The sequence below is a fragment of the Oncorhynchus mykiss genome, chromosome 9 (assembly GCF_013265735.2).
Source record: "Oncorhynchus mykiss isolate Arlee chromosome 9, USDA_OmykA_1.1, whole genome shotgun sequence".
Lineage (NCBI taxonomy): Eukaryota > Metazoa > Chordata > Actinopteri > Salmoniformes > Salmonidae > Oncorhynchus > Oncorhynchus mykiss.
The window spans coordinates 64,160,843-64,175,947 of NC_048573.1; the positions used below are offsets into that span (position 1 = coordinate 64,160,843).

The 15,105-nt window shown below is 40.4% G+C and overlaps 2 protein-coding genes across 12 annotated transcripts in view; one reads left to right on the top strand and one right to left on the bottom strand.

Moving 5' to 3' along the window:
• The window catches only part of LOC110532648 (nck-associated protein 5-like), a 31,895-nt gene extending 26,155 nt beyond the window's left edge, over positions 1-5,740 (top strand). For all 11 annotated transcript variants that reach the window (XM_036988661.1, XM_036988662.1, XM_036988664.1 and 8 more), the window contains 4 exons: positions 50-125; positions 271-564; positions 3,428-3,576; positions 3,723-5,740. In XM_036988661.1, the coding sequence (XP_036844556.1) occupies positions 50-125; positions 271-564; positions 3,428-3,576; positions 3,723-3,986 (783 nt within the window). In that variant the 3' untranslated portion in view covers positions 3,987-5,740. The remainder of the gene's footprint in view (positions 1-49; positions 126-270; positions 565-3,427; positions 3,577-3,722) is intronic.
• Positions 5,741-5,881: 141 nt separating this feature from the next.
• On the bottom strand, positions 5,882-15,100 carry LOC110532649 (probable Bax inhibitor 1). Its single transcript, XM_021616726.2, has 10 exons — positions 14,949-15,100; positions 14,682-14,772; positions 13,976-14,084; positions 8,060-8,180; positions 7,736-7,784; positions 7,512-7,609; positions 7,222-7,301; positions 6,978-7,078; positions 6,784-6,859; positions 5,882-6,671 (listed from the first exon to the last, which is right to left on the bottom strand). The coding sequence occupies exons 2-10, from the start codon at positions 14,735-14,737 to the stop codon at positions 6,648-6,650; spliced, it is 714 nt and encodes a 237-aa protein (XP_021472401.2). The 5' UTR covers positions 14,738-14,772; positions 14,949-15,100; the 3' UTR covers positions 5,882-6,647.
• Between the last annotated feature and the right edge of the window lie 5 nt (positions 15,101-15,105).

Genomic DNA, 15,105 nt, shown 5'->3' on the forward strand with positions numbered 1-15,105 from the left:
TGTGTATGTGTAAATGTGCGTTTTGAGATTGTTTTTTTTACTTACTCAGGGTTCAGAACATCTGATCAGCAATGTCCCCTCAGATGACAATTTAGCTGACCCAGTTCACTCTCATCACTTCGCAGGTAAGAAAACTGATCAGATTCATCATTTTTCATGGAGGCATTGAGGATCTCAGATTGTGTTAATCCTTACCAAATCTAATCAATAATCAAATTAGAGGTTTTAAATTGAATCAGTCTGATTGTCCCTGTTCTCTCTCTCTCCTAGCTTCTGGTGCCTCCACCTGCACCCTGGACAGTGGCATTGGCACCTTCCCTCTGCCTAACTACTGTAGTGGTACGCCTGGGAGAAGCCTGTCTAAGGTGAGGGGGACTGGAGCTGAGCATGGCTCCTCTGGTTCTCCTGGCCGGGCAGGGAGGAGGGCTAGGACCCTGGACAGAGAGCCCTCATCCATGGAGCAGTGCTATCAATCTCACAGAGAGATGACTGCCCCGGTAATGTACGGGTCTGTACTGGAGGGGAAAGGCATACCCAGGCAAACAGCTGGGGTCATTCATGAAGGTACAATACTGAGAAATACTGCATACATACGTTCATAATATCAACTACTGTACATCACAATTCTCTAAATCAAACATATACGTATTACGTATAGCAATCTGATGATTTGGTATAATGAAGAAAAACTGGAGCTTTTATACAACCAAATCTCTATTTTTGATGTAAATGGCATGTTTTAGAAGGGCCCAAAAGTTTTTTAATTTTTTTTATATGACTTCACTTGTTTTTGAGAAACGTACTCCAAACAGCGATTCACTTTCCTCATCCTCGTTGTGCAGTACGGGGGCTCTGAAAAAAACCCAAATACATCCCTTAAGAAACTGAAGAGCTCTCATTATAGTGATGCAGGTCTTTAGACGTTGTACACATCAAATTGTGTTATTCTGAATTTTATCCTCAACGTTATATTCCATTTTGTTGTGACTCGAGCAATACCTCTCTGTCCATTCTAGCAGCAGTCTACACAAAGAATAACGAATAAAAAGGAAAACGCTGCACACTGCTGTTCTTGCTCCCAGGTGATATTGTTCTGTTTCGACCCTTAGGTCTTCATCAGGCATCCATATCCCATGTGGAAGGTCCTATATATAGGGGCAGTGCTGAGTGACATCACTTCCTGAAACAGGAGGTAAAAATATATCATATCGGTTCACAATATCAACATTCAATATATACAAAAAATGTACAGTACTAGTCAAAAGTTTGGACACACTCATTCCAAGGTTTTTCTTTATTTTTACTATTTTCTACATTGTAAAATAATAGTGAAGACATCAACTATGAAATAACATATATGGAATCATGTAGTAACCAAAAAAAGTGTTAAACAAATCAAAATGATATTATATTTGAGATACTTCAAAGTAGCTACCCTTTCCCTTGATGACAGCTTTGCACACTCTTGGCATTCAGAGAACCTTCCAGAAGGACAACCATCTCTGCAGCACTCCACCAATCAGGCCTTTATGGTAGAATGGCCAGACGGAAGACACTCTTCTGTAAAAGGCACTTAAAGGACTCTGACCATGAGAAACAAGTCTCTGGTCTGATGAAGCCAAGACTGAACTCTTTGGCCTGAATGCCAAGAATCAAGTCTGGAGGAAACCCGGCATCATCCCTACGGTGAAGCATGGTGGTGGCAGCATCATACTGTGGGGATGTTTTTCAGCAGCAGGGACTGGGAGACTAGCCAGGATCGAGCGAAAGATGAATGGAGCAAAGTACAGAGAGATCCTTGATGAAAACCTGCTCCAGAGCGCTCAGGACCTCAGACTGGGGTGAAGGTTCACCTTCTAACAGGACAATAACCCTAAGCACACAGTCAAGACAACGCAGGGGTGTCTTCGGGACACTCTGAATGTCCTTGAGAGACCTGAAAATAGCTGTGCAGTGACGCTCCCCATCCAACCTGACAGACCTTGAGAGGATCTGCAGAGAATGGGAAAAACTATCCAAATACAGGTGTGCCAAGCTTGTAGCGTCATATCCAAGAAGACTCGCGGCTGTAATCGCTGACAAAGGTGCCTCAACAAAGTACAGAGTAAAGGGTCTGAATACTTACATAAATGTGATATTTGTAAAAAAATATATATATTATAATTAATAATCTAAAAACCTGTTTTTGCTTTGTCATTATGGTGTATTTTGTGTAAATTGATGAGGGGAAAAAACAATTACATTTTTATAAGGATTTAACGTAACAAAATGTGGAAAAAGTCAAGGGGTCTGAATACTTTAAGAATGCACTGTAGTTTAGCATAATTAGGAGCCACAGTGCTCCCTATCGCTGTTACTTTGGTCTGTAAGAAAAAGTATCTTCTGAAGAGAAAATAGTTGGAGGTTAGTGCCAGTTCAGCCAAGTCCACAATACAGTTGGTGCTGGGAAGAGCATTAGGGGGAAGTTCACTGAGGCAGAACTTGAGGGCCTCTAGGCCACCCTGGTAGGGGATGTTAGTATATAGACAGGTAATGTCAAAAGTACACAGAATATAATTTTCTGGAATGTGGTCCACAGCTTTCAGAAGATGTATAAAATAAATAGTCTCTGGTATAGGTGGGGAGAGAGGTCACCCAGGGTTTCATGAAATGGTCTACAAAGGTAGAAATGTTTTCTGTCAGAGATCTGTTACTACTCACAATGGGCCAGCCTGGTATAGGTGGCGTCATGCTCTTGTGAATTTTGGGGAGAGTGTAATATGACAGGTGTGGTTTGGCAGTCAACTTGCATGTACTCATTCTGTCTTTGCAATTTCCCATTCATTCAATAACTTTGACAGTTCATCATGGATCAGAGACTTTAATTGATTATTAGGATCCCTGGGGAGTCTTTTAAATTCATAATCACGGAGTTCTTAGAATTTCATTTTCATAGTATCTGCATTACTATTGCACCTCCCTTGTCGGCAGCTTTTATAATAATAGTGGAGTCATTTTTTAGATGGAACAGCTGGATAGGGGAAATGGTTTGAGTCGCACATGGAATATAATGTTGCGGATAAAGTTCGGAATGACACAATTTCATGTGTACATCTAAAAATCTGCATCACTATACTGAGAGCATTTCTGTTTCTAAAAGGACATATGGGTGATTTTGCAGCATTTGTTAATGTTTTTTCCAGAGCCCCATACTGCACAACGAGGATGAGGAAGTTCATCGCTGGTTGGGCTAAGTTTCTCAAAACATTTTACATCAAAAATAGATTTGGTTTAAAAAAGCTCATTTCTTCTTGAAATTACTTTTATACATTAACAATGTACTTTATGTATGGACTTTCATTGAGTATAATCCTGAATAAAATGTACTTTATGTATGGACTTTCATTGAGTATAATCCTGAATAAAATGTATTTTGTAACCTTTGCAGACACAGAAGCCTATGGAGCTCACATGCTGTCCCCCCGCTCCAAGACCTGGACCTTCCCCAACCTGAAGACCCCTGCAGGGCCCACTGAGATGTACCTGGCTGTGGAAGAAGAGGTGGAGACGGCCCCCTATGGATCCCCATTCAGAGGGGTTGGTTGAAAGCATGATCATTTCAGACTAACCATTTTTGCATATGTAATTAATTTAGAATAGGATTATTAAAAATGTATTGTGGATTTGTGACATTTTACTATTGAGTCTCTCTTCTCCCTCCTCCTTCCCTCTCTACCTTATAGAAGGCCTGTGGTACTTCTGGATCTCGTAACATAGACCCCAGCAGTCTGCCGGTGCCGGCCCAGACAGGGCTGAGCCGACGGGGGAAGATCCGCAGTGCGCCCAGTGCCCCAGAGATGGGCCTTGGCCGGGAGACAAGCCTGGAGCTGGTGAGGGAGAGGCCTGAGGAGGCCCTCTCTCCCAGCCGCCCGCAGGTCCTAGAGACCCCAGAGTCACTCAGTGACTCTCTCTACGACAGCCTCTCTTCCTGTGGCAGCCAGGGATGACTTGCAGATCTTACTATGGTGCCAACTGACCCACCTTAGTGGAATATGGACTGTGCTAAGATATACCCATTTCACACTATCGTACCAACCTGAACCATATTGGGCTGGCTCCAATTCCAAAATGTTCTTTTCAGAATGGTTCTATCTACTATGGCGGATACGTAACCAGGCCAGCTGGATACAGCTTGGTCCGACCCAGCTTAGTTTGTCTCAGTAGTGTGAAAAGGGTACAAGTGATGCTGACCATCCTTAGAGGAATATGGACTGTGATAAGATGGTGTCCCCTTAAGACTTTCATGTTTGCTTTCTCACCAGCTACTGTATGTTTCAAGGTTAACTGGAAAGACAAACCTCTCCTCAGGATAACTACAACCCAAAGGATAGACTATTCACAATAACACTGTTTTATGACAGGAGAGAATTGGACAAACACACTGCTAACCAAAATAGCTATTTATATAATTGTCTGATTATGGAAATAGTGTGCTGAGCGATTAGGACTTTGAGGTCTTTTTGGTTCAATTACTAAAAAAGAATACCAGTTTGATTTCAATTATTTATTTAGCTAATTAAATGCTGTAACACAGAATAAAACAAAGTCCAATGATGATAGTTACATTTGAAAGTGACTGCCCATTACTGCACCATGTATTCACATTCATTTAATCAAATATTTCAGTTGTGTATATTACCTCATTATTCCATTCCAAGTCATCTCACCTCTATTGAGCTGCTGCCTATGCTCTGACAAAATCCCTATTTTAGAAGTTCAAAATAAATAAGGCATATTTTTATGACCGCTGAATACCAACTATCAATCACTTAGATAATGTATGTAGACACCTCAGGAAGCAAGTGCTCTCTATCCCTATCGCGCATTCTTCTGTCCGCCTCACACTAACCTAAGGTAGCATGTCTAAAAGAAGCAGACCGACCAAGTAGCTGCGCAATGGATTATGGTCATTGTAGTTAATTACCACGGTTTCAGTGCGAAATTATGTACTTTCCAACAGGTCAATATTCTACAACTCCCTACTACATTGCACAGTTCGGGCTTGATCTGATTTATCTCTAGAGAAACTGCGCAATGTGGGCATTGAGGTCCGAAAACAACTAAATGGAATTAAAATAATTGAACGGATGTCAGTCCATTTGAAAACAAAAATAACTAACATTTCAGTTAATCGCTTAGTAATAGGTAATACACATGATGACAATATCGAACATTCCCACACAAAAAAAAATATTTTATGTTGAAATTGAATGTCTTGTTAATTAAGTCTTACTCCAACCTTCACCTACAGAGCGCTGGAACACTGAACATGCAAGGACTTATTACCAATAAATTATTATCTTTATCAGCACACCCAATGTACTGAATCCTTCATCTTGAGCTTAATTTTTCACTATTGAATACATTTAATTTTATGTCAAATTATTTGTTGATGGGGTTAAGATTTTCTCTAACTGCCAAGAAAGCGTTTAGTTTAGCCGACAATTCTTTGAAGGTAATATGCCAGCAATAATATTGTCCAATTAATTATGTATTTATTTTTATGTTAAATCAACTGCATATTTGTAATTGTCCATTTTATTTGTTAACTTGTAAATGCAGTCACCTGGCTAAAATAGATTGTTTAACTTTGGATGTCATAATCTTGAACAGCTAAGATGTCAACATTCTTTTAAAAAGGTTTTTGATTATTTCTTGTTCATGTGTTCTCACTGAAGCACAAATAAAATTATACCATATACCTTGCTCTTGAAATGTATATCTGCAATGAAAACTGCATTTAGTTAACCTAATTTGATACATGTATTCAAAGTTATCACTGGTAAAGTATGTTTTTCACAGTAGGCCTTTTCAGATAACAAAAATATTACGAGAACGCATCGGCAGTTGATCAATTTATTCTACAGCCTTGACCAGTCCTTTTTGTGGCGCACAAACTGACCATAAAATGCAAATGTACATCTTCATGAAAGGTCAGCCGAATTACCAACTTTCTTCTTCAACGTAACACAGTGAAGTAGTAAATAAGAGGAAAATGAGAAGTTGTGACTCGGGAACGGCACCCCCCTGTATATAGCCTCGTTATTGTTATTTTCTTGTTACGTTTTATTTAGTAAATATTTTCTTAACTATTTATTGAACTGCATTGTTGGTTAATAAGGGCTTGTAAGTAAGCATTTCACCGTAAGGTCTACTACACCTGTTGTATTCGGCGCATGTGACAAAATGTGATTTGATAGACGTAACAGGTCAGGATGTCTGTCACATCCCTTCCATAAACTAAACTAAACAGATTAGAGGAATAGCATTAACAAATCCAAATATTAGAACATAAAACTATGATTAATCTCCAAAAGCTCAAACGGCCTTCTGAAAAAATTGTTTTTTTTTATGGCACAAAGAGTTCAGTTCTGTTATGTAGACCTTCATAGAACAACCACTCCCCCTACAGGACAAGCATTCTCACTGCAGCAGTAGCCTAAAATACAACCTTATAACCTCTGGCAAACTCAAATCAATGGACAAAAAGTACCAAGAACGACAAATAGTGAAAGCACCAACAGCACTGCAGACAGAGGCTTTGTTGCTGGTTCTGTTCCTTGTCACAGATCGTTTTTCATTTGAAACTTCAACTGGATTTATTTAATCTACTTCTTTTCTTTCTTCTTGTCCTGAAAATATAAAATATTACCATTTGCATATTGTGAAATTTGCTAGTATGAGAAAAAGTAAACATTACATGACATTAATAATCTGTCTTTGGGGGAAAATAAAACAAATTACCTTCTCATTCATGGCAAGGAGAATCATGAGTTTTCTGAAAATGGTCACAAAGTCGAGGAACAGGTCCACGCAATGCCTTTCAAAAGAAAAACAATGACTTAATTTCATTGACGTTATATTATCTTTCATTCTAATACATCAGCAAGTAAAAAGTTTTACAACTGCTTATTTGGTGAAATGTTATAAAGCTTTACCAGATGTAGTCCTTGTCTCCGTTCTCTGCTTTCTCAATGATGAGCTGAGTGTCGAACAGAACAAAGCCACACATAATGACCAGACCCAGGTACATGTGAGCCTGTTAGTGAAGAGAAGATCCATGTTACATCTGAGTCACCTTGCTGAGACCTCCTCACACAATTATATTACACACTTCCAAATTTACGAGTGGAATCACTTCACATCCAAGTCGTAAGAGATGGCTCTAAATATTTAGGCTACCTTGAAGAGTATCGCTGATCCAAAGAACATGTTCACCACAGACACCAGGAACAAGACAGACAAGCCAGACATCAGAGTACCTGAGAAGACAACAAACATGTCAAAGAGGAAAAATCACACATTGTTTCAAGATTTTTTGGGGGTTAAATATTGACTAAATTAAATTCTGCAAAATTTGTGAATGACTTGTGCTTCTCAAGGAGCAAAAGGGTTTATTCAAGTAAGTTAAGATATTATGACCAGAACAGATAAATAACTATGCTACTGAATAGCGTATTACATCTTTGTACCTCCTAGGAAGAGGAAGCTCCTGCGCTTGGCATACAGGGCACTGAGAGTGAAGCAGACAAAGATGATTGAGGTTCCAAGGAAGGCTGTCACAATGATGCTAGAGAGAGACCAGATAGATAGACACACAATTTAAGGACAGTCTTCTTGACTCAATTGAATAACAAATATTCCTAAGAAATTATTTCCAACAATATTTAATAGCACATAGGCTTCGATGTTCTACCTTGGGTTAATGATGATGACAAAGTCCATTGCTGGTCCAAGACCAACACCTGGTGAGAAAGAAAAAGTCAATTTGACTGCAGGGGAGACAAAGTTTATGAATTGCCTGGCTGTGCCATGGGACAGTGGATGCGCATTGATACATTTAAAATGGAACTGTTAACAGACATTACCTGGGGATTGTGGTGAATAACTAACTCCCTGCTATCAACTAATCAGCATCCAGGATTCAACTTGTTTTATAATGAGTTTTTTTCCACTCCAATGACTGACAAATTAACAGTCAATAACAGCCAAAATTGGCTGTCTAAAGCCCTGAGTTTACCTGTGAAGAAAGCAAACCCTGCAAGGATAGCCAGTCTCTTCTTCTCGGTCTCTGGGTTGTGTGGTGTCATGGACAACCAAACCACCATGCCCAGGGAACCCAGAAGAGTCAGCAACCCACCCTAGAGGAATAGGATAAAGCCCAAAGTATTTTTAGTAGTTATAGCTTCAACATTGCCTAAAATCTATCTGAATGTTACTGTATTTACTAGGGGTGAAACGGTTCACAAAACTCACGGTTTGGTACGATACAGTACAGTGGTGTCATGGTTCGATACGGTTTTGATACATCGGCAAAATAAATGCCTGAGAAATATGTAATTTGTATTTAGATTTTCCATTTATTATAATAGTAAACAGGGTAGCTTGAATTCCCAGGAGCAGATGGAAACACAGGGACAACAAAAAACAGCGGTGCTTACCTTATCACATGAAATAAAATAGTCATTTAAAACAGTACTTCAACAACAGTGCATAGTCCAGCAGCATATATCAAAATGAAGTCACATAGCAGTGCCTTCAACAAAATAGGACCACTTGAGACATTACTTGAGAAAAAACAAAACACAAAACATTTTTATCAAATGTTCAAGTTTTTCTTTAAGATTAGTCTATCCACATTATCTGCAGTGAGCACAGATAGGCTTACTGTGAAAATGTCAGCCGCTGTGGAGAATACCCTCTCACTAGGGACAGAGGTCCCAGACACAGCCAGGTAGCTGTAGAGAATACCCTCTCACTAGGGACAGAGGTCCCAGACACAGCCAGGTAGCTGTGGAGAATACCCTCTCACTAGGGACAGAGGTCCCAGGCACAGCCAGGTAGCTGTGGAGAATACCCTCTCACTAGGGACAGAGGCCCCAGGCACAGCCAGGTAGCTGTGGAGAATACCCTCTCACCAGGGACAGAGGTCCCAGGCACAGCCAGGTAGCTGTGGAGAATACCCTCTCACTAGGGACAGAGGTCCCAGGCACAGCCAGGTAGCACCTTGCTAACATGGTAACATGAGGGTATATTAACTCTTTGGTCTTCCACAATGTAAGTGGATCAGCATCCAGGGGAATACAGTCCACTTTCCTGTATGAGGTCACCTCCTCCTCTATGACCTTGACCTTTGACTTGGTTCCCTGCTCCTGGGTCGTGAACAACTCCCCAAAAAGCTCAGCCATGGCAGACTTCTTTTCTGGAGGAGAACCCCTGTCGTCTGAAGTCTCTGGAGAGGGGTTGGCTCCTGTGGTATCTGTGGCTTAGCCCTGAATAATTAAATTAGATGAGAATTACTATCTCTGAAGTTGCTTTAAAAATATGATTTGTTGTTAGAAATATATATATCAGACACTGTGTCGCGGTAGGGGATTTTGCTATAGGACCGTTAAGGTACCCCCGTCGAGATTGATACAAGTCTTCTCACTCAAGTTCTTATGTCACCCGGCTAACAGGTGACTCACAGGTCCGCCGGACTGGCCTGGTTATGTATCCTGCCCTTTATTCGGAGATTAGCCTTGTGTGATGCCGTTAGGCTTGTTTCGGGATTATTTTAGATAATATCAATCAGACTTAGAGTACCTCTTGCTTTACTTTCCCTTTGTATGCTCTTATACAGTGCCTTGCGAAAGTATTCGGCCACCTTGAACTTTGCGACCTTTTGCCACATTCAAACTAATGATGATAAATACAATCCACCTGTGTGTAATCAAGTCTCCGTATAAATGCACCTGCACTGTGATAGTCTCAGAGGTCCGTTAAAAGCGCAGAGAGCATCATGAAGAACAAGGAACACACCAGGCAGGTCCGAGATACTGTTGTGAAGAAGTTTAAAGCCGGATTTGGATACAAAAAGATTTCCCAAGCTTTAAACATCCCAAGGAGCACTGTGCAAGCGATAATATTGAAATGGAAGGAGTATCAGACCACTGCAAATCTACCAAGACCTGGCCGTCCCTCTAAACTTTCAGCTCATACAAGGAGAAGACTGATCAGAGATGAAGCCAAGAGGCCCATGATCACTCTGGATGAACTGCAGAGATCTACAGCTGAGGTGGGAGACTCTGTCCATAGGACAACAATCAGTCGTATATTGCACAAATCTGGCCTTTATGGAAGAGTGGCAAGAAGAAAGCCATTTCTTAAGGATATCCATAAAAAGTGTAGTTTAAAGTTTGCCACAAGCCACCTGGCAACATGTGGAAGAAGATGCTCTTGTCAGATGAAACCAAAATTGAACTTTTTGGCAACAATGCAAAACGTTATGTTTGGCGTAAAAGCAACACAGCTGAACACACCATCCCCACTGTCAAACATGGTGGTGGCAGCATCATGGTTTGGGCCTGCTTTTCTTCAGCAGGGACAGGGAAGATGGTTAAAATTGATGGGAAGATGGATGGAGCCAAATACAGGACCATTCTGGAAGAAAACCTGATGGAGTCTGCAAAAGACCTGAGACTGGGACGGAGATTTGTCTTCCAACAAGACAATGATCCAAAACATAAAGCAAAATCTACAATGGAATGGTTCAAAAATAAACATATCCAGGTGTTAGAATGGCCAAGTCAAAGTCCAGACCTGAATCCAATCGAGAATCTGTGGAAAGAACTGAAAACTGCTGTTCACAAATGCTCTCCATCCAACCTCACTGAGCTCGAGCTGTTTTGCAAAGAGGAATGGGAAAAAATGTCAGTCTCTCGATGTGCAAAACTGATAGAGACATAACCCAAGCGACTTACAGCTGTAATCGCAGCAAAAGGTGGCGCTACAAAGTATTAACTTAAGGGGGCTGAATAATTTTGCACGCCCAATTTTTCAGTTTTTGATTTGTTAAAAAAGTTTGAAATATCCAATAAATGTCGTTCCACTTCATGATTGTGTCCCACTTGTTGTTGATTCTTCACAAAAAAATACAGTTTTATATCTTTATGTTTGAAGCCTGAAATGTGGCAAAAGGTCGCAAAGTTCAAGGGGGCCGAATACTTTCGCAAGGCACTGTATCTAGACTCACGCAAGCTATACCTTGGGTTACGATTTACAGTCTATGTCCGTCGACTAATACTACTTGAGTATTAATATAGAGGATACCTGTTACAATAAAATGATTATTTTGTCCAAACCGTTTTATTGTTTTTAGTGTAGAAACTAGACACGTTCCCCTAGATTGGGAGTGTCAGAGCTGTTCTCTCCGCTAAGGTTTTGGGTCTAGTTTCTACTTTTTATTCAATGTTTGCAGTTCACACAGTTGTACACGTTATTACAGTTTATTTCCGGTCCTTAATCTATAACATCAAACATCATCAAAACACTTACTACTATTAATGCCTTATATATATATGTATTATAACAAGTGGTTAATTACCTTAGCGTAGGATGACCTGGTTGGTCTCCAAAGAGTATGTTCTTCCACTCACAATTGCTCTAGAGGCTTATCCAATCACTAAGTATCTGTTCTCCTACTAGAAGTTTATACTATGATTTAGTGATTAGTGAAGAGAACGGTTCAAGATCAAGACCCTTTGTAACACCACTGTTGCTATTTATCCACTCTGTTTAGGAGGTGGATGTATTTAGCACAAGGAGTGTACTGGGTAGCAGTCTCAGTATGTCTCATCCAGAAATCAGAAGTCAAGAGATACAATTGTTCTAGAGTATGAAAGTCAGATATTTACCTTTTAGGTTGATGATAGTTGAAGTATCACGAGCTGTCTGTCGGTGATAAGTCAAGTAGCACTATCATGCCTTTCCATTGAAAGCATGCTTCTTATATACTCTTTCTCCAGGACCAAGTCAGCCCATGCTCTGAATTGTATTTTTAAAGCGGCACTTCAGTGTGAGTTGCTAGTTGCTGTGCTTCGGGTGGTTGCTGTGCTTCGGGTGAGTTCATTGTAGACTCTCAGACGAGCAGCAGCATCCAGGTGCAGCAGGGACTTGAACTAGGGGTCCAAAGCGGTACTCTTGTGTAAGAAGTCTTGGACACCAGGGTCAGCATATCTAGGCTCCAGGTTAACTCTGATAGCAGTCTTGACATCCCTTACTGGGGGTTCATCTTCATCAGATGCCACCATTGATTTCAGGATCATTGTTTTTATAGACCGGAAACTGATGGAATGCTTTCAGTGCATATAAGTGTTGTGACTGTTTTGAGAGGTTTGCACACTTTGATAACTTCCTCTGCTAGTCTTAGGTAATTTTCAAACAAAGTCACAATATCTTTGACATTCTTCCTCACAGCTTGATCAGTCAGTGTAGAATACACTGTGACTTTCTGCTCAAGGTATCTCTCAACCATGTCATGGCTTGAATTCCATCAAGTAGTGGCTAGTAGTGGATTAGTTTGTAGTTTGGCAGCTCCAACAGCTCCTGTTTTGTCTTGAAAACAGGACGTGACACTGCTTTTTGAGATGCTAGATTAATAACGTGAGCAAAGCATCCTATTTGTGGCCTCAATCCAGCTAGTGCAACTGTATTTACAATATTTCTAGCTTTGTCAGTGGTCACAGGAATCACTATATTATCCCTCTCCAACTTCCACACTGCAACTACTTCCCTTAGCTCTTCCCCCAAGTTTTCCCTGGTGTGACTACTCTCAAGAGGACGTGTTTGAAGGACGTGGCTTTTTATCTCTCACTCTGCCATAATGAAATTAGCCGTTACAGTAAGGTAGCTCTAGACATCCAATTGTCTGTTGTTAGAGCAACAGACAGCGTTTCTGACAACTCTCTCTCAAGTTGTTGTTTTTTTTGTATTTTTTTTGTATAAGGCACTGTACGTGTCATTTGTATATTCATGTCTGGGCAAAATGTGTACGGGGAAGGAATAGTGAAGCGCGGCTCGACCAATTTAAACATGTTTCTGAACCCCGCATTCTCTACCACAGAGAAGGCCGCTATGAACTTTGCTTGATTTCTTTAGCCCTACCGGACGCATATTGTTGCCAGAGGCTGTGTGGGAAGAAGTGGTTGCCGTTTAATTTTTTCGCCTAGTCCCACCGATTGGCATTTCGGGGTGATGTCGGCCCAAATGAGTAGTCATGTTACTCGTATTGCCACTCGAATATGCTATCGGCAATGAACAGAACCTACATGTTGTAGAAGTTTTATCCACCACTCTAATATGCTATCAGTAATGAACAGAGCCTACATGTTGTAGAAGTTTTATCCACCACTCTAATAGGCTATCAGTAATGAACAGAGCCTACATGTTGTAGAAGTTTTATCCACCACTCTAATAGGCTATCAGTAATGAACAGAGCCTACATGTTGTAGAAGTTTTATCCACCACTCTAATATGCTATCAGTAATGAACAGAGCCTACATGTTGTAGAAGTTTTATCCACCACTCTAATAGGCTATCAGTAATGAACAGAGCCTACATGTTGTAGAAGTTTTATCCACCACTCTAATATGCTATCAGTAATGAACAGAGCCTACATGTTGTAGAAGTTTTATCCACCACTCTTCGGCAATCCCCGTTATTGTTTACAGGGAACCTGAAATGTTCCCAGACGGCAGACATGCATGATACTGGGGCGTCTTCTAGTTCTGGCTCGCCAAAGCTTGCCATGTTGCTCCTTTGCATTTAGCTAGCTGCTAATACCTTCATAAGCGAAATGCTGCTACGACGGTCTCTCAGCTCTGTTCTCGCTGGAGTGAAATAACTAATGAGCTGAGCTGCAGACAACTACAACAACTTTATTACTATGTGGATATTTTTCCCACGTTAATTTATGCGCTATTGGTTTATGCAATAATATATTTTTTACAATTATATATATTTTCCTAGCTATAATATATGATTCATGTATTGTTCGGTTCGCAGTGCGTAGCGAACCGTGCACCCTGTACAGAACGGTTCAATACGAATAGACATACCGTTTCACCCCAAGTATTTATCAATGTGTCTATTATCGGGTAGTGTGCTTACTCTTTACCTGAAAGAGCCGTGTGACAACATGGACGTAGGAGCCTGCTGCAGCCACGAACATGCAAACAGCCAAACTGGAGTAGACATTCTTCAGGTGTAACTGGGTAGATTGGGAACTGGGAAAAGCATTGTGTTAACCATGTCACGTTAGTCATTTAGCTAGCTACCATAAGTATGGACAGATAGAACAAGGTGTCAAATGTTTCACCGGATGTATAAATCTGAAGCATCCAGTTGGAATTTCCATTTCCCACCAAATATGGTGAGAAAATGAAGCCCAATCAGCGTCTGGCAGTTTGAGAGTATGGAGCGAGATGGAACTGGGCAGGCATTCAGCTGATTTTCTCATCAAAGTAAAGCCAGATCTCCCTATAGTTATTTTTCCAAAACTAAAAAGTGCACCAAGTTTTGTAGACGTGACCCTTTGTCAAAGTTTCAAATGTGCGTTCTTAAGGAGTGTATGGGCGAATTGAGTTATTACACACGCACTTCACGGAATTATTTTTTGCTAAAGGAAATATGCAAATACATGCTAGAACGCGCCAATACGACATCGCAAGCTGGTGCTTGGCTCTGCACAGCTCCCTACTTGTTCTATCCACTATGTTTCATTTATTCCCATTGAAAACGACAGATTAATTTATTGGTATGTCTCTGCATTATACAGAGCATTATTATCTGCATTAGAAATTTGACAGAAGAGTTCTGCTTACATTTGGGAGAACTTGAGGAGAACATCCAATTTGATGCTGCGGTCAAACACGTTCATATTGATTGAGACAGGTTTCTGAGATCTTGGCAGATCTAAAAACAAGGAAATTACAAAGATGAATTTTAACGTAACCAACGATTATTGACTGTTCGTTAGTTAACTAGCTACACTAGCTAGCTAACATTACTTAGCCCGAATTGTAACTCTAAGAGTTACGTTAGCTAAAACAGCATAAAACGTTAACGAAAAAATAGTAATAATAACGTACTTGGCACAGTAGTTAGCCAGCTAGCTTTATTCCTTGTCTTTTATTTCCTTCGACAACTTTCTATCTATCATTGTTTACTAACTGTACGTGTCATTCGATTGAGCGTCGCAACGTAGTGACATCATCACATTGCAAAACAACTAATTTAGATTTTTTC